The sequence below is a fragment of the Vombatus ursinus genome, unplaced genomic scaffold (assembly GCF_900497805.2).
Source record: "Vombatus ursinus unplaced genomic scaffold, bare-nosed wombat genome assembly UNPS02014834.1, whole genome shotgun sequence".
Taxonomy (NCBI): Eukaryota; Metazoa; Chordata; class Mammalia; order Diprotodontia; family Vombatidae; genus Vombatus; species Vombatus ursinus.
Window position 1 is genome coordinate 32,138 of NW_020954612.1, and position 26,648 is coordinate 58,785.

Consider the following 26,648-nt stretch of genomic DNA (forward strand, 5'->3'; position numbering starts at 1 on the left):
GGTGGTATGATCAAGGGTGAGGTGTTTACTCCTTTCCTGGCCTGTGCTCTGGTCTATGAGCACTCTTTTCTGTCTTGGAACTGTGAGGAGGGTTTCCTTTCCACAGCCACTACAGGCTCCACCATGCCAGTGCTCCTCCTTGCCCCAGGACCACCACCCAGAACTGTGACCCAGATCCAAGCATGGGTAAAGCAAGAGAATCCTGCACCAGCAGAGAGATCCCTACAATCCCCCTCTGATCAGCCACTCAATTACCCCTCAGTCTGTGGGCCAGAAGCTCAGGAAGCAGCCTCTGCCCCTGCCTAGCTCGGGGACTGGAACTGAGACCACCAGCTTCTCTCTCCCCGCTGACACAGACTTTGCCCACTGACCTTCCAAGTTATCTTTGGCATTCAGGGGTTGAGAAGTCTGGAAACTGCCACAGCTGCCCGTGATTCAGTCCTCTGAGGCCTGCTCCAGGGTCACTGCAGCCTGCGTGCTCACGCTGAACTGCACTCCTCTCCCTGCCTGGTGCAATATACTTTTCCGATCAACCATCCAGGTTGTCTTGGGCTGGAAATTTGTTTTGCTCTGTCTTTTTGTGGGTTCTGCTGCTTTAGAGTTTGTTTAGAGCCATTTTTTGTAGGTATTTGGAGGGGTTTAGAGGAGAGCTCAAGCAAGTCACTGCTTTTACTCCGCCATCTTGGTTCCACCCCTGGAGAGACTATTAACATGTATGTTGAAGTCCCTTAATATGAGGGCAGGAGTTTTGGAGAAGAGAAAAACTATTTAGCAGATTCTGAATTTCTCTATCATTTTTGTCAAACCAGTCATTCTGACCCAGATCAGCAAATGTAGAGCTGTACACTAAATCTCTGAAAGCTTTTCTGCTCCACTGATGGGAACTGTGTGTTGGCTCAACTTTTCCTCCAAATTATCAAATTATCAGAGAAGTGCTCTAATCTAATATGTTGACATTAACTCTTCTGGTAGTCATTTTTACATTGGGGATGCTGCTTTTGTTGAACATGAATATTTAACTTGGAGAGGGTAAGTCTATGATCAGTTCAGCACCGTGTGCCACACATTGCCTTAGTCACTCTTACATCCTGTCTGTCTCTTCTCCTTACAATCACATAGTCCATACATTACCAAAGTTGGCAGTACTGCTCCCTGGGGGGCACTGGAGAGATTCAGGGAGGTGGTAGTAGCCTCAGGTTCAAATGGTGGGTCATTGAATAAAAGTAAGGGGGCAGTGGATGAATAATGAAAGAAGAAAATTTAAAAAAAGTTGGTACATGTTTCATCTGTTGTGTAACAGAGTTGAGGTTGTAGTAATTATGTTATTTTCCAAATAAACACACACAATGCAAGTTATAACTGATCAGTGGATGATGAGTCTGCCAGTAGGTCTTAATAAGCAAGTGTTGGCAGCTGAGTGCCTTGTCAGGAAGCCCAGCATGCATCAACAGGAATATGTGCATGTAATGATTTGTTTATAATATGATACTATATGGTTACATGATGCAATATTGCATCATCAAAATTTCAATGCAGGAATAAAACTATAAATTTATAATAAATTATTATATTTGAGATGTGTCATTTAAAAAATTATATATTTTTGAAATGTTGCAAATTTAAAAAAATCTCTTAAAGGGTTAAAGAAGGTAGCTTTCCAGGGGGGTACAGAGTAAATTTTTTTAAAAAGAGGGCAGTAGGAACAATAAGTTCGGAAACCTCTGAGTCTATTAAAGGCTAATGTTTGCTGTGAGGGTGCATTCACGAGGTTTTATTGGGTTTAGGTAAATGGAAATCAGTGTTGGTGATGAGAAGGTTATGAGATGCAAAAGTGTTCAAGAGTAAGACCATTGCTATTGCTGTTTACTCCATTCCTCCCAAGGACTTCCTGCCATGTCTGGTAGTCTGAGCCTACTCTAGCATTAAAGTCACCCAGAATTATAATGTTGTTCTCTTTTGGCACACTGATGATAAGGGTCTTCAGGTCTTCATAAAATTTTTCTTTGACATCATCATGGTTTGTCATGAAGGGAACATTGGCACTGATGATGGTGGCATGGTGTTTTCCTGCAAGTGGCAATCACATTGTCGTGAGCCTGTCATTCACTCCTTTGGTAGTCATTCAAGCTTTCTGACTAGATTAATTTTGATTACAAAACCTACACCAGCTTCACAGCATTTCCCTTCCCTGTGGCCACAGCTCTGACTTCAGTAAGTTGGCCTTTATTTGCCTACCTTGTTTCACTCAAGGCTGCTATTTGAATGTGATCTCTATTAACTTCTCTCACAACAAAAGCTGTTTATCTTTAAGTGCTACTGGATTTTATGGTGTCTATAAGTGTGTGTACATTCCATGCACTGATGGTGAGTGTAATCATCTTTGCAGAAATTTTGTACATTTTTTTGTGCTTTGACTGCAGGGTGGGAACCCCATCTGCCATAGTAGTCAGGCCAGGGTTGATTAAGCAGAGAATTTTTAGGCCACCTTTTCTAGCCTCTTCCTCACACCAGAAGGTGAGCAGTGTGACCCTTAAAAGGTTGCTCACATCCCAAGAGGCTGCCAAATCCCACTGCCTCTTCCAGTGAGAAGATGACTCTATGGCCTATGTGCAAGGTTGTGACTACAGCTCCCAGTGAACTACACCTGCTGCTTCATCACTTGCTTGTTACCACAGGACTTTGAGATATGGAAAAATGGTGAAATATTAGGGGTAATGTCTTTTGACTAGTGCGTAAATTGGATGTAATTGAGGCAGAGTTGCACAAAATTGTTGGCCTTACTTGCACTTCCATAGTTATCACATTTTAGTAGCAGAACAGAGTCAAGATGAGCGGTGATGACTCAAGATACAGTGGATGACCTTGGCATCTTCAATGTCTAACCAAGCTCTCAGGGGCCTTCATGGCCTTTGGAACAAATAGTTCTCATCAGCCCATTCCACCAAAAGAAGTCTTCGCATGCTTGGGGTAGATAATCTCCTAACTCACTGATGAGTTGAAGACCCCTCAGTTACCATCAACCTGGTTTATCCCATGTACTGAAACAATTTACTGGTATGTGGCTGCTGTGCGTGCTACAGCTTCTTGGAGCCGCAAGTGAGAGTTAGGTGGATCAGGTGGACAGCAAAGGTGGAAAGCAGACAAGCAAAAGATTCAGAGACTTCACACAAGAGGTACTAATCTTCCCTGAATACAGCCTAACTCCCAGAAGGTGAGATTCTAACAGGGACCTGGAAAAAGTCAGGGAAACCAGGAATTAGATGTGAGAAGGAAGAGCTTTGCAGGGAAGAGGGACAGCCCATGAAAATGCCTAGAATTGGGAGATGGAGTATCTTGTGTAAAGACCAGGAAGGAGGAGAGTGTCACTGGATCCCAGGCTATCTGGAGGGAGAGTATAGGGTGTAAGGAGAATGCAGAGATGGGGGCAGATTGAGATAGGTTTTGAGTGCCAAAAAGTACTTTATATTTGATCCTTTAGGTGATAGGATGCCACTGGAATATGTTGAGTGGTAACATGGTCAGACCTGAATGTTATGAAGATCACTTTGGCAGGATTGTGGAAGATGGCAGTGGGCAGAGACTTGTGGCAGGAAGACCAACCAATAGCCATTGTAGTAGTCTAGGCATGAGGTGTTGAAGAATGGCTATCCTGAGTATTTTCCAAAATAATCACCTGCAGTTTATTCAGGTGTATAAAGGATAGGTCCTTGTTAAATGGATTAGACAGATGACAGGGATCAGAGTAATTGATGAATCTTGCAGAGAGATTTAGAACTGATGTCAGAAACACCCATCTCAGAGTGATTAGAAGGATCCCAAACTACAATGAAGCCTAAGCTACCTTCTATCATTCCCTCACATTGTTTTGCTTCTTGAGCTAGTCTGCCTTGCCTGCCCAATGAGTACCAACTGGTTGGAATTTTAGGGAAATTGGCTGGTCCCTTCTCTGCAGGAGTTGTTTACTCAGCTGCTGGCTGTGAGAGATGGGCTGAAAGCAGGCTGGTGGCTCTATACAATGCTGCCACTCCAAGGACTCTTGAGTGCTTTTGTGTGTATTGGTGAGAGTTGGTCAGCACTTGGCACTGGTAGTGAGGAGAAAAGTGGTCTCTGTCTTTCCAATGATTTCTCCTTTTCATGATGTCTGTGCAGACTGGGCTTGAAGTAGGTCTTGTGGCCTAGGGTGGTCTGTTATTTCTAGGATTATGGGGTTCAGGGCATGGCTCTGGCTCCATCTGGTTCTGTAGGAAGATGCTGGACAAGGTGGTGGTCATGTATTGACTTGTCTGGCACATGCTCTTCCCCATCTCTTCCTCAATTTCCTTTCAAAGGTAATTGCCACTACTGTCTAAAACAGTTAACAGATATCCTGAAGCAATCAGAGTATGTCCTGAATGACAATTAACAGGCACTATTTCTATGCTCTGCAAAATAGTCACTAAGAGGGTTGCCATGGCAATTCCATCTTCTCAAGTTCTCATACCATTAGGATTTTCATGTTTTTGACATTGCCTTTAGATTTCAAATTGGTGGAGGCTATTGATTACTTAACTGCCTCAAACCCATCATATATTCAAGGAGAGCTCTGTACTGCTAGCCATGAATGAATAAATGAATGAATGGATCAATGAATGAAAAAGCACTTGGTAAACACTTACTATGTGCAAAGAACTGTACTAAGCACTGTACTACATACCCCCATTGGTAATCCCTATTTCCACTTTCTGTACCCCACAAATCCATTTTCATGTATTCGATGTTATTTTCCCAAAGGGGTGTCTAATTTGGTGGAACTGTCCTTTGTGATTCAAAGGGAAAGAAGGGAAATTAGAAAGAGAACAAAGCCAGCCCATCTAGTTCTGCAACTTGCCCCAGAGTGCTGCTCCCCCAATTTTTCACCCTTCCTCATTCATCCCCCACCACTCCTCTGCACAGATGAACATTATGCTGAACATTTAGAAGGTATTTAACAAATGGTTTCTGTTCTAAAACAACGTGACTTAAAATCCAATAAACAAGGAACTGCCTAAATCAGACATTGTTGATTGGCAACTCTGATCTTCCTGAAATTTTTTGAGTGTAAGAATGCTTTTCTGAATTCTCCCAACTCTTTAATGTATATAATTGGTATGATTTTTCCTCAATCTGACTATATCAAACAGGAAAAATTTTGGCCCTGAATTCAGGAGGAGGCTTCCTTTGTGTGGTGTCGGTCTATCCAGAAGTCGCTGAGTATCTCTCTTGATCCAGGCCATTAGAGGAGGCTTGAGTGCCAACAGTCTCTTAATTCAAGGTCAGTGTTGGGATGAAATGAGGTACTGGGAAGTTATTGGACAGTTAACAGTAGCAGGTTTACTTTGAGTTAACACAGCATAGAAATACAACAACAATATAGTGACACAGCTTCTCTGAACACAGCTCATTTCACCCCCAGAGTAAATGAACTCTGGTTATCAGAGCAGGATGCTAGCAAAGAGTATGAGGGTTTGAGTGGCTTTCAGAAATACACGAAGTTTGAGGGATCCTGACTGCCCATTAGTGGGACTTTTTATGCCCTTATGAGATCAAGAAGCTGTATCAGGGGAAACAGCAGCCATTCAGGTTCCATTCAGCCAACAGACTGTTTTTTGTTTTTAGGCAATTTGGATTAAGTGACTTGCCCAGGGTCACACAGCTAGTGTCAAGTGTTTGGACTGAGGCGGGATTTGAACTCAGGTCCTCCTGACTTCAGAACCAGTGTTCTATCCACTGTGCCACCTAGCTCCCCCACCAATAGACATTTTTAAGCTGTTTCCTATGTGCCAGGCTCTGTGTTACACTGGAAATATGAAGAATTGTAAGAATTCCCTGCGTCTCAGGGAGCTCACAGACTGATGGGGGAGTCAACAGTCAAACAATAATGAAGAAACAAGCCATATACAGGAAAAATCTGTGGGAAAGGTAAAAGCTTCCTGTAGATGTTGGGATTTTAGCTGAGACTTGAAGAAAGTCAGAGAAGTCAGGAGGCAGAGATGAGGGGGGGAGAATGTTCCAGGTGTGTGTGTGGGACAGCCACTGAAAGAAAATGGACAAATTTGGGAGATGGAGGATCTTGTGCTAGGAAAAGCAAGGAGAGCAGTGTTGCTGGAGTGAAGAGTACATTTTAGAAGTGAGAGGGGTTCAAGGGGAGTGCATAAGGTATAAGGAAACTGGAAAGGTGAGGGTGGGTAGTTTATGAAAGGCTTTGAATGCTAGAGTAGATTTTATATTTGATCCTGAGTTGATAGCTAGCCACTGGATTTGACTGAGTAGAAAAGCAGGGGTGAGAGGGAGGGCACATTGTCAGACTTGTGTTTTAGGAAGATGATTTGAGAGCTGAGTGTAGGACAGACTGTAATGGAGATGTGCTGGATATAGAGATTCCAACCAGAAGGCTGTTTCAATAGTCCATTGTGTGGATTGATATGAGCTTGCTACAAGATAGTGGCACAGTCAGGGAAGATAAGAAGCCATATGTGAGAGTTGTTCCAAAGGTAAAATTAACAGCTCTTGGCAACATATTGGTTTGGTTGAAGGTAAGGAGATAGAAAGAGTTCAATTTGGGACACAATGAATTTAAAATGTTTACAGGACATTCAGTTGGATATGTCCAATACACAAGTTGGAGATTCAAGACTGGAAGTCAGAAGAGAGATTCTCTGATTGGAAAAGTATATGGGAGAATCATCTGCATTGAGATGATAATTGTATCCATGGAAATTGATGAGAGAACCAAGCAAAACAGTATCAAGATAGAAAGGGAGCCCAGAAGAGAGACACTCATGGTTAGTAGGCATGATCCAGATAAAGTTCCAGCTATGGATAGTAAGGTGTGGCCATGGTGAGGTGTTTGGGGGTGGTACTGTTTTTTACCTTTCTTTGCATGTCCAGTGCTTAGTACATTGCCTGGCATATTATAGCCACTTAATAAATGTTTATTAACTGATAGAAGGACCTGGAGAAAATAAATCATAAAATGTAGAAAGATAAAAATGTCAAGAGAAGGGTGAACAGCAGTGTTAAAGGCTGCAAAGTGATCAGGAAAGGTGAGGACTGAGTAAAGAACATTAGATTTGGCATCTAAGAGATGTTTAGCAACATTAGTGAGAGAAATTTTGGTTGAATGATGAGGGCAGAAGTTAGACTGTAAAGAGTTAAGAAGAGAGGAAAGCAAATAGAACTGAGAATTGTAAATTATCTTTTCAAAGGGTTTATCCAAAAAAGGAAGAGATATATGAGATGATAATTAGAGGGAATGCATGGATTCATAGAGCTATTTTTTAAAGGATGGGGGAGACATAGATATGTGTGTAAGCAGGAGGGAAGCAGCCAATCCACAAGGAGATATTGTGAATGAAGATAAGTGAGAGAATTCGGGTGATAAAGAGAGCAATCTGCTGGATGAAATGGGCTGGAGGGGGACTGCTTGTGCAGGTAGAGGGTGTTTTGGCTCAAGGAGGAGTAAGTACAGCTTTATGTGTGAGACTGGAGTAGAGGAGGAGACAGTGGCTGAAGGTATCTGAGTGATATGAGAAGAAGAGGAGTGGAGAAGGAGCTCTCAGGGAATGACCTCAATATTTTCAGCAAAATATGAGGCAAGGTTCTCAGTTGAGAGGGTGTATGGGTGCAGGAAGGAACCATGGGAGGTTTGAGGAGGGAAGAAAATTTTCTGAAGAGGCATTGTAGTAAATGGGATAGTGAGCGAGGTATCAGAAAAGTATAAAAAGATTGCCTTGGGTCTGCAGGAGAAGCTTTACCACCTTTTGGGGAAAAGTAATTACTGTTTTAGAAGGAAGAGGCATGGATCAAATCTATGATGTGGAAGAGTAGTGGTAGGTATTAATCCTATCACACAAGACTCAGAATTGAAATTTAAAAATATTGTGGTGAATTTGATATCAGCCCTTTATCAATTCACTGTCAGTGGTTTTCAGATTGAGAAAAGGAAATGAAATGACATTTTGGGCCACACCCTTCGTTAGTCTGTTAACATAGCAAAGCAGCTGTAGAAAGAAGAAGGTTTTCTGGGAAGTGATCTCCCTGAGACCTGGTTTTGTAGAACATGTCTCTTTTTTTTCTTTAATAATGATACAGGATAGATTGTTGCCTGTGGTTATGACAGATGACCAGTGAGGGTATGAGTGTGTCTGACAGTTGTTGGGTCATTTTTCAGTTGTGTCCAAATCTTTGCGACCTCATTTGGGGTTTTCTTTGCAAAGATACTACAGTGGTTTGTCATTTCCTTCTCAAACTCATTTTACAGATAAGGAAATGGGGTAAAAAGGGTTAAATGACTTGACCATAGTCACACAGCTAACAAGTGTCTAAGGCCAGATTTGAACACAGGAAGATGAGTATTCCTGACTCCAGGCCCAGTGCTCTTACTACTGTCCCACCTAGCTGCCTGTGGTTATGCTACCATGTCCCCATGGGGTTACTCTGATTCCTATGTGAGTATTACTAGATTAGGGGGTTTATTGGGAGCATACCTAGCAGAGCTTTCCAGGGTCATTTGTACTGAAGTGATTTTATTTTTTTATATCTCATCTAACATAAGCTGCTGTGTAAATGCTTGAAAACTCATTTTGACAAAAGGTAAAACTGGGATAAAGATTTCTCACATTAGAGACAGAGTAGGATGTAGACAGGAACTCTGCCAAAGAATTCAATTCAAGTCAGTAATTGCTTGTTGAACGATCATGAGGTGAAATTGGATAGTTTTTCAAAATGACTTCTCTTTTGACATTTAAAAAAAGAAACTAAGTCCTAATTCTTCTAGTCTTAAAATATTTACAGAGATGAGGGTACACTAGTGAGATGTGAATATAAGAGGCAGCGGAATCTAATGGCTATACTGCTCAATGCTGAGTTGGGAAAATCTGGGTTCCCACTCTACCTTACTAGCTGTGGAAATTTACTAGCTGTGTGACCTCAGACAACTTTCATCACCACACTGGGGTTCATTTTTTTTTCTTCTGTAAAATGAGAAGGTTCAAGTAGTTGACCTTTGAGTTCTCTTCCAACTCTAGATCCTAAGTGTGATTTGGGGCAGCTCCCTTTACCTCTCTGGGCTTCATTTTCCACCGTAGTTTAAGGGGATTGGAGTAAGTGGATTCTGAAGGTACTTTGAGCTGGAGATTTAAGTCTGTGATCCTGTGGACCCATTTGGTAGCTTGAGGTAAGGACTGGATGAAGAGGGAACTGAGGCAGGAGATAGAGAACACACATAAGAGACTTGCAGGAGAGGCTTTGTTCAGGATGGAGGTTGTGGGTCAATGGCAAAAATAATGGGATATGGTCTTAGAGAAGCCAGATTGGAGTCCCAGCTCTGTTACTGCTTCAAAGACTACATCTAGAGTCTTCCTCAATGTCTGATTTTTATATATTCCAGAGTTAATTTTTCTTCTACACTATGCTTGGGCTTCCCCGATTTGACACTGGTAGTCTTGGCCAAAACTGGCTAGTTATTTAACAATTAGCCTTCATAGCTAAGAGCAACCATTTTCTTGTACACATTTCCTCCCAGGTTTGTCCCTGTGAGTGGACTATATTAACACTTTGCCTCATGCATGACTTCTAGGCTTGGTTGCCCATTTCCTTGCACTCACATGCTTGATGATCTGCTCAGATGGTCACCTGTCTCTCATCTAAATAGAAGAACATGGTCTTTGGTCTCCCCAGCTTCTCAAGGCAGAGGGGACCTGGGAGACTGTCTTTAGGCCAACCCTTGACCCTCCAGCACCTACTGCCTGTATTTATTGAGGGGGCTAAGTCACCTAAGGTCTCCATGCTCCAGGTAAATTTCTCAGAGTACAAATTCCAGGCGTGGAAGTTGTCAATGGAGAGATTTTTCTTCTCTGAGAGTCCTCTTCCGCCCTCAGGTGTCCAATCCCTCTCCCTGCTGCTGTCTGATCAAGATGCTTTCTCAGCCTCTAGAGCCTCCTGGCTAGATACCTGGGTCTCCTCAGGGGCTCTGGGTCTCCTGGGTTATGCTCCTTGTGGGTAGGGCAGCATCCCGGAGCCTGGGAGGATCCTCATCCTTCTGCCTCAACTGTCTTTGTTCATTCAAGATGTATGTTGCTCATCAGCAATTGCCTCTAGTTTCTTACCCCTCAGGACAGGTATGCCAACATGCATACATGCCTGAGTGCCCCCGTGTCCTTCTCAGCCCCCACCTGATTTTGTCTCCTCTTGCCTAGAGAAAGCAGGCTGATACTCAACTGTACACCAGACCACCCCTTTCTTCATCTGCTTCGGGTTTGTCAGGAATCCAAGTCGGGGTTGGTGGTTTGCAGCTGCTGCTTCTGCTGTTGCTACTGCAACAAATGTGCTCTTCCTTAATATGGAGCCCAGGACACCCCGTTCACCTCCCTGACCTTCCCCCCTGATTTTATATGAAGGGGCTAACTCACAACAACCCCAATCTGAGCTCAGCTGCCCCGCCACATCCCCTCCAGTCCCGGCAGCCAGCCCTCAGGTGGGACCCTGATCAGCCCGGGACACTCCTCCAAGTAGATGGTGATCTGGGGGCCCCTCCCCTCACCAGGCTGTGTGATGACAGTTGAGAGAGATGCCTGGGAGGTGGGGTTTACCTCTCCTAGGGGCCTGACATCACAGAGCACCCTCCCATCTCTTCTCCATCCTCTTTCTTCTCTCGTTGGGACTAACTCTGCTTCTACTGTGATGACACTGTCCCCCCCCCCCAATTCTTGACCAAGGTTAGTTCTCTTTGTCTCTGGAGGTGGAAGAGGATGAAGATGAGGATGAGTGGAGGAGGAGGAGTGAGTTCCCTTTTCCCCTAAGTCTGGATAGGGATAGTGTGAATTGTTGGAGATTTGCTTGCTTCTAATCCTCTCCCCTTCCCTTCTGACACTACACCCTCCCAGCCCCTGCCAGACAAATACCAGAAATTCCTGCATTTTTCTGTGTAGGTGTGTATGAGGTAAGTTCTCTTTCCATTTCTCCTGCCATTATCCCTCCTACTTCCCCTCCCACCCCTCTGCTTTCCCTCCTTTATATTTTCTTTCCCCTCTTCCATCTTCTCTTGAATCTCCCCAGACCCCAAATTGGCTTGTTTTAGAGCCCAAGGGGATTTGTGTGGATACGGGGAGGGTCATGGGAGTGTTAATAAGTATATTTATGTTGTGTCATGTATGTGGGTAGGTTCATCTGGGTGAGTGCATGTGTGAGTGTGTACTTGTGTATGCCTGCTCCTCCAGAGCTGCTCCACCTGGGGATTTCCTATATTCTCCAGCTTTTTTCTGGATGTCTGGGGGTTTGGGGAGGGGTCATTGGGTGAGGTGGAATGCAGTGGAGAACAGCAGGGAAAAGCCTTTGGGGACACTCCCTCCCTACTGTCCTCAGGTGGAAGTGTGCATCCTTTCTTCCTTCCTTCCTCTCATCCTTGGCATAGCTTTGGAGCTTGGTAGAGAGAACACAGTCAAGAAACTCTTACCCTCCCCTTCTCCATATCATCTCTTTCCTTCAGTTTCCTTAAGTGATATATTTATTTTTTGTTCTGGTTTCAACCAGTGCCTGGTGAAAGGGGTGTTTCTGTGTACCTTGTTGTGGAACAGAAAGAAGGGATTATCCCCGAACCTGTGGATCTCTATGATTTATAGACTGAAAGAACAGTTGTTTTAACTTGCACTTCTCTCATTATGAAGGATTTGGAGCATTTTGTCATAGGGCTATTTATAACTTGGATTTCTTCCTTTGAAAACTTCCTGTCCATATCCTTGGACCTATTGGGGAATGAGTCTTAATCTTGTTAATTGAAATAAATTCTTTCTGTATCTTGCATATGCCACAGTCTTTCCAGAACTTTAGTGCAAAGATGTTTTTCCTCACTTAACAGTTGCCTTTCTCATTTTAACTACATTTGATCTGTTTGTGCAAAAACATTTCAACTTTATAGAAGCAGAATAATCCACTTTATTTTCTCTGATCCTTTGCATCTCTTGTTCCATCACAACCTCTTCCCCTATCCATAAATGTGAAAAGTAATTTCCTCCTTGCTCCTCTAATTAGCGGTTCATTTCCTTTTTACAAATTCATGTATCTGTTTGTAGTTTGATTTGATAGGTGGTATGTAGTGTTGATGTCCTATCAAATGTCTGGAAAATTGTTTTCCCCTTATCCCATCTGTTTTTGTTTTTGTTTTTTTTTTTAATAAAATAGCATGTCCTCCCATGCCCCTACCTATGCCATGCCAACTACTAGATTTATTAAACAGTTTTATTTTATTTCTTTGTTTCTATGTATTGCATACTTAATCTTTTCCATTGATATACCTCTCAATTTTTAACAAGTTCCAATTGTTTTCTGGGCAGCTAGGTGTCCCACTGAGCCTGAAGTCAGGAACACTCATTTTTGTTAATTAAAATCTGGCCTGGGATCTTTTCTAGTGACCCTGGGCAAGTCACTTAACCCTTTTTGTCTCAGTTCCTTATCTGTCAAATGAGCTGCAGAAGCAAATTGCAAACCACTCCAGTCTCTTTGCCAAGAAAACCCCAAATGGGGCCAGGAAAAGGCAGGCAGGACTAAAAAACAACAATTATTTTAATAATTACTGATTTATAGTATAGTTTGGGATTTATTTCTGACAATCACTAACCCAAACCTCTTTCCTCTCTCCATTATTACCCTTGAGATAACAGACTTCTTTTAAAAAATATTTATTGATATTTCCTGTTTCTTACATCCCTAGATTAATCCATGTGTGTCTCTCTCTCCTCATCCTCCAGAGCCATACCATGTGACAAATAATATTTGATGTTTTAGGGAGAAAAGAAAAGTGAGAATAACTAGTCAATTCATTTGGGAAAAGGTAAGCAATGTGTAAAATCTTTGGATTTCTTACCACCTGGACAGCATAGATTAGTGGTTTCTTCTCATGTTTTCTTTTCAGTCCTACTTGTTCTTTAATATTTTGTTCCATGTGTCTTTAATTTTTTGTTGTGTTGTTCTTTCTATTTAAATTGTTGCAGTTGCTGTGTACATATACTGTTTTCTTGGCTCTGTCTACTTGACTTTGCAACAGTGCACAAATAGTTTTCAATATTTCCTTGTACTCGACACTCCTATCATTTCTTAAAGCATACTAGTAATATTCCATAATTCATGTTCCATACTTTGATTAGCAATCATTCACCAGTTGTTGAGCATCTACTTTATTTCCAGTTCATAGCTGTCACAAAAAGTGCTGTCATCAACATTTTGGAGTATATTCTGACTGTTTTCTTATTAATTGCGTCCTTGGGATTTAAGCCCAGTGTGGAATCTTTCTTTTAAAGGATATGGACATTTTTTTTTACTTTTTTGAATAATTCCAAATTACTTTTCAAAATGATTGTGCCATTTCACAGTTCCCCCAACAATGTATTTGTGTGCTTATCTTCCCACACTCCTTCCAATTTTGACTTTTTATTTTTTGTCCTTTTGGCTATGTTGCAAAAAACACACATTAAAAAGACAAGAAAAATAAAGAAAACTAAAAAAAAAAAAACTGCTTCACTCTACATGCAGAGTTCATCAGTTCATCCTCTGGAAATGGATACCATTTTTTCCCCAGCGGTTCTTTGGAATTTCCTGTGATAATGATCAAAGGATCTTGATCAAAGGAGCTAAAGCTTTCACAGTTGATCATCTTCACAACATTAAATTTGCTGTGTATATTTTTGTCCTGATTCTGATCACTTCACTTTGTACCAGTTCAAGAATATTTTCCCAGGTTTTTCTGAAGCCATCCTGTTCATTCTATATAGCACACTGGTATTCAATCACAATCATACAATCCAACTTGTTCAGTCATTGCCCATTTGTTGGTCATCCCCTCATTTTCCAGTTCTTAGTCAACACAAAAAGAGTTACTGTAGATATTTTTGTACAAATAGGTTCACTCCTCTTTTTATCTCTTTGGGATATATATCTAGTAATGCTGTTGTTTGGCATGCACAGTTTTATAGCCCTTAGGGTATAGTTCCAAATACTTCTCCAGAATGATTTGACTAGATCACAGCTCTAAAAACAGTTCATTAGTTTCTCAATTTTTCCACATCCTCTCCAGCATAGCATTTTCCTTTTCTGTCATATTAGGCAATTTCATAGAGGTAAAGGGGTACCTCAGAGTTGCTTTCATTTGTATTTCTCTCATCAATAGTGATTTAGAGCATTTTTTATGTTTTTATTTTTTAAATTTTTATTCATTTGAAGTTTAATACAAAAAGACAAAAAAGAGAACATTTGCAAGTACACAGTAGAGTATAAAAAGAGGGTTCAATATAAAACCATGAATTTCCATTTTACACTGCCTACTGTTTTTAAAAACTTATGTAATAAATACATCACATCATTTTAAAGCTACTCTGCTATGCTATGTTGCCCTCACAACTTTATTTTCTTCTCTACTGTGCAATTTTTATTTTTTCTCTCCCTCCCTCACCACTCTGACCTAGAGAAGGCACAAATATGTGTATATGTGTATACACACACATACACAGATACACACAGACACACTTATACACAGACAGACACACATGCACATATGGTCTTCCATGTTAGAATATATGCTCCTCAAAGGAAAGGATTGGTTGGTTTTTTTGTATCCCTAGTACCTAGCACAGTGTCTGGTACATAGTAGGTGCTTAATAAGTGCTTGCTGCTTAGTTGCTTGATCTCTAATGGCAAGAGGGCCTTTTAGTATTCATCAAATAATACCACAGACATGACTATCTCCCTTTGCTTATGTTTGAACTTTTCAGGGAAAATATAACTGAGTGTAGAATTTGGATGTTATTTGGTGGCATTTTCTGTACCTTAGCAGTAGAGTGACACCTAACAAATTTTAGGTCACACATCTAATACCAATAGAGTCTCTCTTTTTTTCCACTGTCCCCCTCAAGCCATCCCCTCCTCTCAATCTTAGTCCCAAATTTCTTCCTCTGATTCCCAAGGTGCCTACTCTGTCACACTCACCTGTCTCTCTTTCCCTATATTCCGTTGCAAACAGACACCTGCATGGTATCTTATTGCAAGCCTTGACTCTCTGATGCTACTCTGTGCACAGCACCCAGGCCATTCCCTCAAGCCAGTCATTTCTCCATAGAGGAACTTCCTCAATCTAGCTCCACTGCCTCTCCCCTGAAGCAATTGCTTCCCCTAGCTGTTCCTGTGCAAGGCTGGAGATGTGAAAGAAATCTTCATATTCCTTCAATTCTTCACCAAATTTTGTTACCCTCTCAGAAAATTTGTGCTGCATCGCAAGAATTCGGCTGCATGGAGCTGCCCCTTTCAAAGTGCTGATCTGGCTTAGGGTTCTCATCCTCCCAATTGCTCTTTTCCTGCTTACTGAAAATATGCCCCTTCTATTAGAAGAGCCCACCAAATCCTTCTAGGGAAGGCAGTCAGGACCCCTCTACAGATACAAGTGTGTCTGGTGGATCTTCTCAACTAAGGTTGGAGGAAGGGAGTGACAGAAGGAGCAATGTCTTTGTACATTATGTCCCTTCAATTACATCATTTAGCTAGCATCCTTACTTAAGTATCTGGTTCTATCATTTCCTCATAATCACATCTTGCCTCATTCCACATTGAGGTTGATCATTCTTACTATTATTTCAGGACTTTCCACTGTGTACAGACTAACTTGAAATATGAGTCATGTAAAAAGGGGCAAAACTTCCAGTACTGTGGTGATCCTAACTAGGAGGGTGATAATGTGTTCAGTTGCTAAATGAAATCAATTGAGATATGATATGTAAACCCCTTTCTACTGTGCTCATTATTGAAATAAGGTAAAAGCTCTTGAATATGTATGAACTAAAGCATGAAAGGACTACCGTGCCTGGAAGGGCATGTGTATGATTTTTCAAGACCTAGTTAGAGGGTTTCCACAATAAGGCCATTCATATTGATTGCCTTCCCAGTGCTTCTCCTAGACCTGTGCCTGCCTTAACGCTGAGCAGCCCAGATTCCCTTTTCAGGATTTTGCTCCCATTTCAGCAAGGCTGTCATCTCCTGCATCTCTGCGATCTTTGTCAGGTGTATGCATGGAGAAAAAGTGTAAGGCATTTGAAAGGGTAAACTCCAGTGGGTAGAGCATGATATGTCATTCTTGGCAATCTCTGCCATTGGCAAGAAGCTCCAGTTCTGTTAGAAGGGTGCAGTATAACAATGGAGATACTCTTGTATGTACTTGTATGTTTGATCTGTGTGTACTCTGGACTTTGGGTATTGATAATGATAGCAGGAACTCAATCCCTAACTGAAAAATGTTTTTAGTGATGCCCTTTAAGGAAAACAAATGAACTCTTTCTTAATGACAGGTGATATCAGTATTAGAACATTTATGTGGCAACAAAATCAGGACTTAGCTCCTGGTTTAAGGGCTTCAGGAAGTCCTTGTATTTTGGTGAGAATCCCTTCTCTTCCTAAACTAAGTCTGCCTGGGTGAAATGGAAGTGTTAAGTGTCTCCTGAGCATGCTTAGAAACCTTTTTGATTGGAAAGCCTACCTTGACTGGAGCTCCATACAGCACTTGTTTCATGCGTCCTGGACCAGAGTAGCCCAAATATTACCTCAGCTACAGTTGTGCCTGTAACTCTCAGAGTTATCCAGCCATCCCTGGGAACCCTCTTCCTGCCAAATCAAGGGGAGCCTTTCCTGCTTTCCAGTCCCCCTCCCAGAAGATTCCCTTCTTAAAGTAGCAATCCTCTTAGATAGAATCTAGTATGGAAATGCCTTCTCATTTCTGCAAAAATCAACAAAAACAGATTTGGAAAGTATCCTAAGAAAAATCTACCTAATAATGAAATACAGAGATCAGCACTTTCTCATTAAAGAGGAGGGAAGGGATTGAGGGATGTTCTCAAAGAACATATTAAATAAGTTTAAAACTGACAGAAATATTTTTGCAACAAAGAGATTTATCACTTCACTTCACAATAGTAAAAGTAAGTTTTAAGAGGAAGTAAATTAGATTCTCACCCCCTAGTATTCAGTGTGTCTGAAAGTGCTTAGTCTCTGAGGGAATCCAATAAAATAGCAAACATCCCAAAATGGAAGACAAATGCACTCCATAGGTGAAATTCCACATGAATTCAATGAATAATGTGTGTATAGAGAACCACTGAATACATGCTTGCCATGTGATGTTGTTTATAGAAATGGAAGGAGTTTCCCACATCAGGTCACTGTCAGCAGAAATAATAGAAAGATTGTGCTTAAGGAGCCCAGATTTAGTAATCAGCATAAATGATGTAAGGAAATGGTAGAAATGGAGCAACACTTCAGTGTAGGTTGTAAAATATTGGCACATAATGAAACGTATTGGTGGCTGGAATTTTCCATCAGAAGCTTAATATCTTTCCAAAGTGAACAGATGATAAATGTTAATATTACAAATGGAAACCTCAGGACATCCTTGAGAATTTAAAAATATATTGTAATGGAGCAGGAATATTGTCATGGAATAAAACGATCACCCCCATCTCTTAGTCATAACATTGATCCATACAATTTCTGGAACAATGTTTTTAATAGCATACCAAGTGTTCCTAATCTCTAAGCTGCATAGATGAAAAGCTTTCAAAGTATAGCAACCTAGGGGAAGAACTGAAAACCGTGTGGGATCAGCATGAGGATCATTTCATCCCCACAGCCCTGTCTCCTCCTAGAATTGTCCTAAAGATGTGTTCATGGAGCCTGTAGCAGATGGGTTAATATTACATTACTTTTAATCACTTACAAAAGACAGTAACGCTGTGCCATGATCTGAAGGATATCAAACAGAAAAATACCAACAATATGATGTGTACACGCTTTCAAAAAGACTATCAGACATCAATAATAAACTCTTCTCTAGTGTGTCATGGTTGGAAAAGCACTTTGCAAACATCATTTGAACCCTACAATTTCCCTGTTATTTACTTAGCATGGGTGTTACATTCACTGCCATTTTACAGATATGAAAATTGAGGTTTAGAGACTTTAAGTGGCTTGCATATGGTCATACAATGAATATCAGTCTAGGTCTTGTGACTTCAATTCCAGGTGTCTCTCCACTATGCCAATTCACTAGTGGCAGGATGGCTGGTGTTGGGAGAGAATAGAGCCCCAAATTTGAAATAGTTTTAAAAGAAATATATAAAGTCACTTGGTAGAGAAGAATGAGCCAGAAAGGAGGGTGTGGCTTTCACTTGTCCAGGCTCTGCATAAACGGAGGAGGCAGAAGTGCTGCCTCCCTGGGTGGCCCCTTGTCCTACCCCTCCAGGCCTAATCTTTGTCTCCTCCTACATGGAGAAAGGAGGCTGAGACCCTCCCCTACCCCAGACGAGCCCTTACCTCCTCAGCGCTGGGGGTTGTGAGGATTTCAGGTCCCATTCAGGAGCTTGTGGATTGTAAATTTTGCTGCAACTACAATGGTCTTCCCTTTTGTGGAGACCAGGACACTCCTGCCTCGACCTCCCCATTCCCCTCTTTCTCCTTCCCCTCTCCATTTCCGTAAAGGGGCCTCTCCTCCACAACCCCAAGCCAAATTCAGCTGCTGCCCCTCAACTTCATGTCAGCCACGAGCACACCTCCAGATGGAGGATGAACTGCGGCTTCCTCCCCTAGTCAGTTTGGGTGATGAGGACTGAGAGAAATTACCAGGTGGGGGGCACCCCGCTGTTCTGTCACACAGCCCCCTCCCCTCCCTCTTCCCTTCCTCCTCTGCTCTGGGAAGAGACTATCCCCGCCCTGCAGTTACGTCACAATGCCCGCTCCCTCCCACCTTCTATTAAGTATAAGAATTCTTTGTCTCTAGAGGGGGATGTGAGTGGGGCGCTAGCAGCTCGGGGTCTGCGTACCCTTCACCCGCCTCCCTTCCACTCCCCCCCACACCCTTTCCCCCCGTTGAGCCCATCTCATCTCCACCTTCCAGACTGACAGACCCTGAGGGTCCTGCGAGTGCCCAAGTGGCAGTGTGTGAGGTAAGTGCTCCGTCCCCTGCTCTTGCCTCAGCTGCTCCCTTTCTTCTTATCTTCTCTTCCCTTCCTCCCCCCCGACCCCAACATTTTCATGAATCCCTCCCTCCACAGTTGCCTTCTCTTGGTGCTCAGAGCGATGTGTGTAAGGGTGGATGGAAGGTCCTGGGAGTATCAATACCTTTATTTACGCCTCTGATGTGTATGTAGGTAGGATCATCTGTATGAGTGAGAGTGTCTATGTTGGTTTCATATGTTGTATGTATGTGTGTTTACGTTCAGGAGTGAACATGTGTGGGCCCGCTATTTCAGGGCTGTTCCTGCCTAGGGCTTCCTATCTGCCCAGACCTCTGGCTAGAGGGCTGAAGGCTTGGGGGATCTTGAGGTGAGGTGAGGGTGCCTTGGAGGCCAGCAGGGAGAAGACTTTTGGGACATGCTCTCCCTCCTCTTCTCAGGTGGACGTTTCCATTCCTTCTTCCTCTCTTCCTCGTATCCTTGGCTTGGCCTTAGGGCTGGGGAGAGAAGAGACAGTATAGGAACTCTTCCCCTCCCCTTCTCCATATCATCTCTTTTGTTTGGTGTCATTTAATTTAATAGTATACTTATTTTTTGTTCTGGTTTCGACCAGCACCTGGCAAAAGGGGTGTTTCCATGGATCTTGCTGTTGAACAGAAAGGGGGGACTGCCCTTGAACCTGCAGACCTCTATGATTTACAGACTGAAAGAAGAGAGTTGTTTTAATGGGCACTTCTCTCATTATGAGTGATTTAGAGCATTTTTGTCATAGGGCTATTGATAGCTTGGATTTCTTCCTTTGAAAACTTCCTGATCATCTCCTTTGACCTATTGGAAAATGACTCTTAATCTGAGAAATTGGTATCAGTTTTTTCTATATCTTGCATAAGCAACAGTCCATTTACTACAAAGAAGTTTTTCCTCACTTAATTGTTAACCTTCTCATTTGAAGTGCACTTGATCTGTTTGTGCAAAAATATTTCACCTGTATAGAACAGAATCATCCATTTTATTTTCTGTGATTCTCTCTGTGGCTTGTTCTGTCATAACCTCTTTCCCTATCCATAGATGTGAAAAGTAATTTATTTCGTGCTCCTCTAATTAGCTATTGATTCCCCTTTTACACCTAATTCATGTAGATTGTCAGTTTTGCTGTCATATGATTGAGCAAAATAACTCCTAGTCATTGCTTTAATTTCACCTTCATTGGTTATGCATTCACCCTTTCATTTTTGAGTGAAAATTTGATTTTCTTCTTTCTTGTTAGTCAAATTAACCAATGGTTTATCTGTTTCATTAGTATTTTCATAAAACCCCACCTCCTTCATTTATTAGTTTGATTTAAAAAAAAACTTTCTTAATCTTACCTTTGATGTAGGGATTTCCATTTTGATGTTTAATTGAAGATTTTTCATTTGTTCTTTTCCTACTTTTTAAAATGTCATGCCCAATTTTTTATTTCCTCTTTCTCTATTTTATTCATGTAAGCATTTAGAGGTATAAAATTTCCCCTAAATACTACTTTGAGTGCATCTCACAAATTTTGCTATGTTGCCTCATTGTTGTAATTCTCTTTAATGAAATTATTGATTGATGACACACTTTTTTTTAGGATTAGATTATTTAGTTTTCTATTAATTTTTAATCTATGCTTCCACATCTTTGGAATTTATATTCCATTGTGGTCTGTAAAAGCTGTATTTAATGTTTCTGTTTTCTCCCCTTGGTTATGAGGTTGTTATGGGATAACATATATCATTCTTTTATGAAGGTACCATGTCCAGCTGAGAAAAAGTCATATTCCTTTCTGTTTCCACTCAGTTTTCTCTAGAGCTCCATCATATCTAAATTTTCTAATCTTTTCCCCTCCTTAACTTATTTTTAAATTTATTTTATGTGTAGATTTGCCTAATTCTGAGAGGGGAAAGTTGGGGTCACCTATTAGTATAGTTTTACTGTCTGTTTCCTTCTGTAAGTCATTTAACTTTTCCTTTAAAAAGCTGGATGCTGTGGCATTTGGTGCATATTTGGTTAGTATTGACATTACATTATTGTCTGTGGTACATTTTAGCAAGATACAGTTTCCCTGCTTATGTCTGTGAATTAGGTCTGTTTCAGCTTTTGGTTTGTCTGATAGCATGATTGGTACTCTTTCATTTTATATTTCAGCTAAAGCCTAAGTGTGTTTGTTGGGGAGGAGGAGATGGTAATGGGAGGGAATCGTCTGAAGCTTCAGATCTTTTCACACTACTATTTTCAGAGCTAGTTCTGGAGGCTTAAAAGTTTTCAATGGTTCCAAACGGTTGTGATTTGGAGAGTTTCAGTCACTGCTCTCTTGGTCTGTGCTCTGGTTCTTAGCCAGGAAGAACCTCTGATACTTTGGTACTGCAATCAATACTGCTCCTCAGAGTTCCTGCTCCCTATTGACCAAGAGTGACACTGCCCTTCATGTGCCCTATTCAGTTGGGATTGCAAGTAATACTGTTCCTCAGGGTCCCTGATCCATTGTGATTGAAAATGATACTGCTCGTCAGGGTCCTTGCTCCCTCTTGCCAGAAAGTCCTCCTCCCATCCTTGACCTCTGACCCAGAAGTCTGTATAGTCAATTGAGTGTCCAAACATCTTCCAATCTTGCATCTAGTGCTAGCACAGGGGTCTCCATAATCTATTTCTGACCAATTACTAGGTTCCCTTCCTGTCTCTTGCTTGAGAGCTCCCAAAGCTGCTGCAGCTTCTGACTATTAAAATTAATTATCTGAAATAGAAAGAATTCTGAAGTACAAAGTTTCCAGATAAATACATAATGATTTAATAGTAATGGTTGACAGGTTCCCCTTAAGTCAGGTCAAATAATTCCTCAGTAATTAGTGACAAAGGAAAGGTTTGCAGAGCTTATTTTTACAACAGAAAAGGGGAATTAAAAATTACAGAAAGATTAGGAAAATTGTTTTGAACATAATTCAGTTGGACAAGGCAGATCATCTGACTCCTTTGCTTAACCCAGGCTTTCTTAACCCAAATTCGTTAGTGTTGGCAACATTTGGCTGTCAAAGAGAAATTAGACCAGACATCCTTGCTCCACACTTCTAGCCCCACAGAAAGCTTCCTTTCAAAGGACCTGTAGTTTGAACTAAGACTGGGAAAGAGAAACTTGTGGTTGGTAGTTAGTAGTCACTCCCTACCCTCCATCCTCTAGCTGTCAGAAAGTGAAATCCAATCTTAGCAGATGAAGCTACTAAATTTCTACTTAGCCTTTAGCTGAAGAAAATAAAGGAGCTTATCCACTAACTCTAGAGAACTTAACCTTTAGTCAACTCCCCTTTCTCCAGCTGCCAGAGAAAAGGGGAACTTAGCCTTTAAAAAGATTCTTATAATCCTATGATTATTTTATTCTCGCAATAATTTCCGTCATACTCTAAATTGTCTGCTAGCAAATGATAAAATCTTATCAATCTATTCTCTAAATCTATTGGTAACCAAGACTTAAGAGAATATCTCTGTTAGTTCAGCTTAGCTGTTAGGGCTAGTTTATCCTAAAGAAAGGAGATTAATTCTACAGCCAAATTAAACACAAATCCAAGTAATCAATAGTAATTGATTTTAATGATATTCATTTTCACTTTACCACTTAGTCCCACCATTTTTGTTTCATCCACATTAGCCAGCCTCCACCACTTAGTTACAGATCTGTCCTGCAGGAAATGTTGTTGGGAATGTGGCTTCTGCATACCACTCATCAGGGTAATGAGTAGCTGTTGGGGTATTGACAACTGTAGGCTGTTGACAAGGAAATGTGGGGCATGGGAGATGTGATTAGGGGCAGAGACTCAAGTGGGGAAATTAGGACCTCCAGGTAGGCTGTAAACCCTGCGTTACCCAGCCAATGTGGAAACAGGGGAGGGAACTGCAATTCAGGCCTAGGAATAAAAACCTTTGCTCTCCCTTCTATAAGATGTACCCACACACTGGATACCTGGACTTGCTAGGCCATTAATAAAAAGTTGTTTTGTTTTGTTTTTCCCCTGGTTCACCAATGGCTTCTTGAAATCTTTGTTGCTAACACCTTCCAACATCTCAAGTTGTCTTGGGCTTGGAAGAATGTCTCAACCTGAAATTTGTTGACTCTGCCACTTGAGAATTTTATGTTGAGTCATCATTTTAAAGTTATTAGAAGGGGAGTGTTATTAGAGCTTGGATTACTGCTTCCTCTCCTCAGCCTTCTAGCTAATAACTGCATGGATTGCATTAGTGATCATTTGATCCTCCATAAAATGCAGAAACCAACAAAGGGAAAAGGGAATTGTCACTTGACTCTGAGTATTTTCCCTGGTTGTCCCCCATAACTAGAATGCTCTAACATTTCATTTCCTCTTTCTGGCTTCCCTGGCATCCTTTAAATTCCAGATAAAATCCTACCTTCAGTAGGAAGCCTTTCCTAATCCCCCACCCACAATTTTAGCCTCTTCTCACTGCTTATTATTTCCACTTTATTCTGTCCATAGCTTGTTTCTACATAGTTATTTGCATGTTATCTTCCCCATTAGACCGAGCTCCTTTAGAGGAGAGACTGTCTTTTGCCTTTCTTTGTATCCTCAGCACTTTCTTAGCAATGTGCCTGGCACATTGTAAGTGCTTAACTATTCATTGACTGACTATTCTGAATCAGATTCTCAGTAATAGGAAGGAACTTGATACTGGAGTGGAAACGATACAATTGTTGGGAGGAAGTGACAACTTGATCCCAGAGTTTGTGTTAAAGGAGAGGCAGTCTGGGCATCGTCTGAGAAGCCAGTGAACCTTGTAGTTTAGTTCTCTGTCAATCCAAAGATCATAACCACTGGGGGTAAGGACTTCCTTTTTGACAAAAGCTTCTGAGAACCACGAAAAGCAGCATGGCAGAAATTAGTTATAGACCAATATCTCACATCATAAACCAAGATATGCTCCAAATGAATACATGAATAAGACATAAAGGGAGCTATCATAAACAGATTCCCAAAATGAAAAATAACTTTTCTCATCTATAGACAGAGGAATAGTTCAGGAATGAAGAAGAGATAGAGAGGATCCCAGGAGCTAAAAATGATCATTTAAATTATATCTATTTAAATTAATTCAAATATTTTTAAAAAGACAATTAATGCAGCTAAAACTAGAAAAAATCCAGTAAATGGGGAAAAATCATTGCAGCAAGTGTCTCTGATATTTAAGGTACAGATTTAAGAGTGGTATTGCTGGATATGCACAGTTTGATAGCCCTTTGGGCATGGTTCTAAATTGCTCTCCAGAATGCTTGGATCAGTCTACAACTCCATCAATAGTGCATTGTGTTCCAATTTTTCCACATCCGCTCCATTTGTCATTTTCTTTTTCTGTCATATTATCCCATCTGATAGGTGTGAGGTGGTCCCTCAGAGTTATTTTAATTTGTATTTCTCTAATTAATAGTGATTTAGAACATTTTTTCTCTATGACTGTAGATAGGTTTGGTTTCTTCATCTGAAAACTACCTGTTCATATCCTTTGACCATTTATCAATTGGTGAATAATTTGTATTCTTATAAATTTGATGCAGTTCTCTGTATACATGAGAAATGAGGCCCTTATCAAAGATACTGGTAAAAATTGTTTCCAGAGTGTTTTGCATGACTACACATGTATAGCTTGTATCGAGTTGCTTGCCTTCTCAGTGAGGGTGGATGGGGAGGGAGGAAGGGAGAGAATTTGGAACCCAAAGTTTTAAAAACAAATATCAAAAATTGTTTTTACATGCAACTGGGAAATAAGATATACAGGCAGTGGGTTATAGAAATGTATCCTGCCCTACAGGAAAATTGAAAGGGAAGAGGATTAGAGAAGTGTGGGGCAGGGTAATAGAAGGAGGATTAGATCGGGGGAAGGTGTATTCAAAACAAATGCTGTATTGGGGTGAGGGGAGGGGAGAGATAGGGAAAAAATTTGGAACTCAAAATTTTGTGGAAGTGAATGTTGAAATCTAAAAATCAATTAATTAACTTAATAATTGTTTTAGCTTTCCATTTTCCTTCTAATGTTTGTTGCATTTATTTTATTTGTGCAAAATCTTTTCAATTTAATATAATTAAAATTGTCCATTTTACATCTTGTAATGTTCTCTATCTTTTTTTTTGGTCATAAAATCTTCCCTTCTCCATAGATCTAATGGTAAAAAACTTCCTTGCTCTCCTCATCTGCTCATGGTTTCATCATTTATGTCTAATTCATCTACACATTTTGATCTTATGTTATTGTTGTTGTTTTTGGTGTTGTGTTGTTTATCCTTTGTTTGTGAAGAGGACCAGTGATTTCAAGAGGGTGATGTTTGCCTTGGAAATGATTTGAATTTAAGTGAGGCAAGGCTGTGCAAAATCATCAGCCTCAATCTCTCCTCCAGAGTCATATGAGTCCAGTGTCAAGACAGGTCAGGGTGACTGGAGATGGTCCCAGCTGCAGTGGGAGACCTTGGTCTTTTTAAGTGAAGGTCTTTCCCAGGTCTCAATTTGTCTGAGGCAACACCCATTCAGTAATTAAAGGCTAAGTAAGAAATGAGGCAAAATATATTCTAGTTGGCCTACTTAAAAAATCAATGTGGGAAGGGAAGATCCTCAGGGTTTCTGGCCATAACAGAAACAATTGTTATTTACACTCACTCTAAGCCATCAAAAGCCAATCAATGAGCAATTGAGGCTTGGGCCAGGACCTATTATTGGTCAGTCAGTCAGAGCTAGAGTGATGTGGGTTCAAGGCATAGTCAAAGAGCTCTATTTGAATCCCAATAGGCTTTATCAAAGTCTGGTTTTCCACAAAACTCTATTTCAAGAAAACATAAATGAAACTAGATGGGACAGAAGAGTTAGTTGTTCCAGGTTTATTTCTTTTTTATTTATGATAGAATAAATCAAGAAAAGAAAAAAAAATCTAGCCCCCAAACTACAAGATATCTTGTGAGGCTTATGGGGTACAGATTTATATTCCTTTGTGTATACAATGTAATGTGTTGGTCTCTACCTAGTTTCTAACATAACTATTTTGCATTTTTCCCCCAGCAGTTTTTGTAAATAGTGAGTTCTTTTCAAAAAAGCAGAGACCTTTGGGTTTATCAAACATTAGATTATTATCGTCATCTACTGCTGTGTTTTGTGTACTTAATCCATTCCACTGAAATACTACTGTGTTTCTTAGCCAGTACCAGAAAGCTCCATTTAGTCCTATACTCCCTAGGGTTTTTCCTAGGAATGGGTGTTGTATTTTGTCAAAAGCTTTTTCTGCATCTCTTCAGAAAATCATAGGATTTCTTTCATTATTTATATGGTCACTTATGCTGATAATTTTCCTAATATTTGAAGTGGACTGAGTTGTCACAAAAACAATCCCCCACCCTAGCCTGACCTCCTTAGTTTCTACAACAAAGGATTGCTAATCACGATTGTAACTTCCCCTACCTCAAAGGATCGCCAATCCACAATTGTAAATTTCACTACATCAAAGGATTAGTATCTACTATTGTAAACTGCTGGGTATAAAGCTTTGTTATTTCCCTTGCTTGGCACTGTTTCTCCTAGGATTGCATCCAGGGGACAGTCGCTGGCGGCTCCAGTAAATGCTCTCTATTTTCTAATTTGGCGTGTGTCTGGT

The 26,648-nt window shown here is 40.9% G+C and overlaps 1 protein-coding gene across 1 annotated transcript in view; it reads left to right on the forward strand.

The window, feature by feature from the left end:
• Positions 1 to 18,434: 18,434 nt before the first annotated feature.
• LOC114026244 (WAS/WASL-interacting protein family member 1-like) overlaps positions 18,435 to 26,648 on the forward strand; it is a 74,477-nt gene continuing 66,263 nt past the window's right edge. The window contains exons 1-3 of the mRNA XM_027839901.1: positions 18,435 to 18,629; positions 18,698 to 18,771; positions 18,821 to 18,986. Of these exons, the coding sequence (XP_027695702.1) occupies positions 18,435 to 18,629; positions 18,698 to 18,771; positions 18,821 to 18,986 (435 nt within the window). The remainder of the gene's footprint in view (positions 18,630 to 18,697; positions 18,772 to 18,820; positions 18,987 to 26,648) is intronic.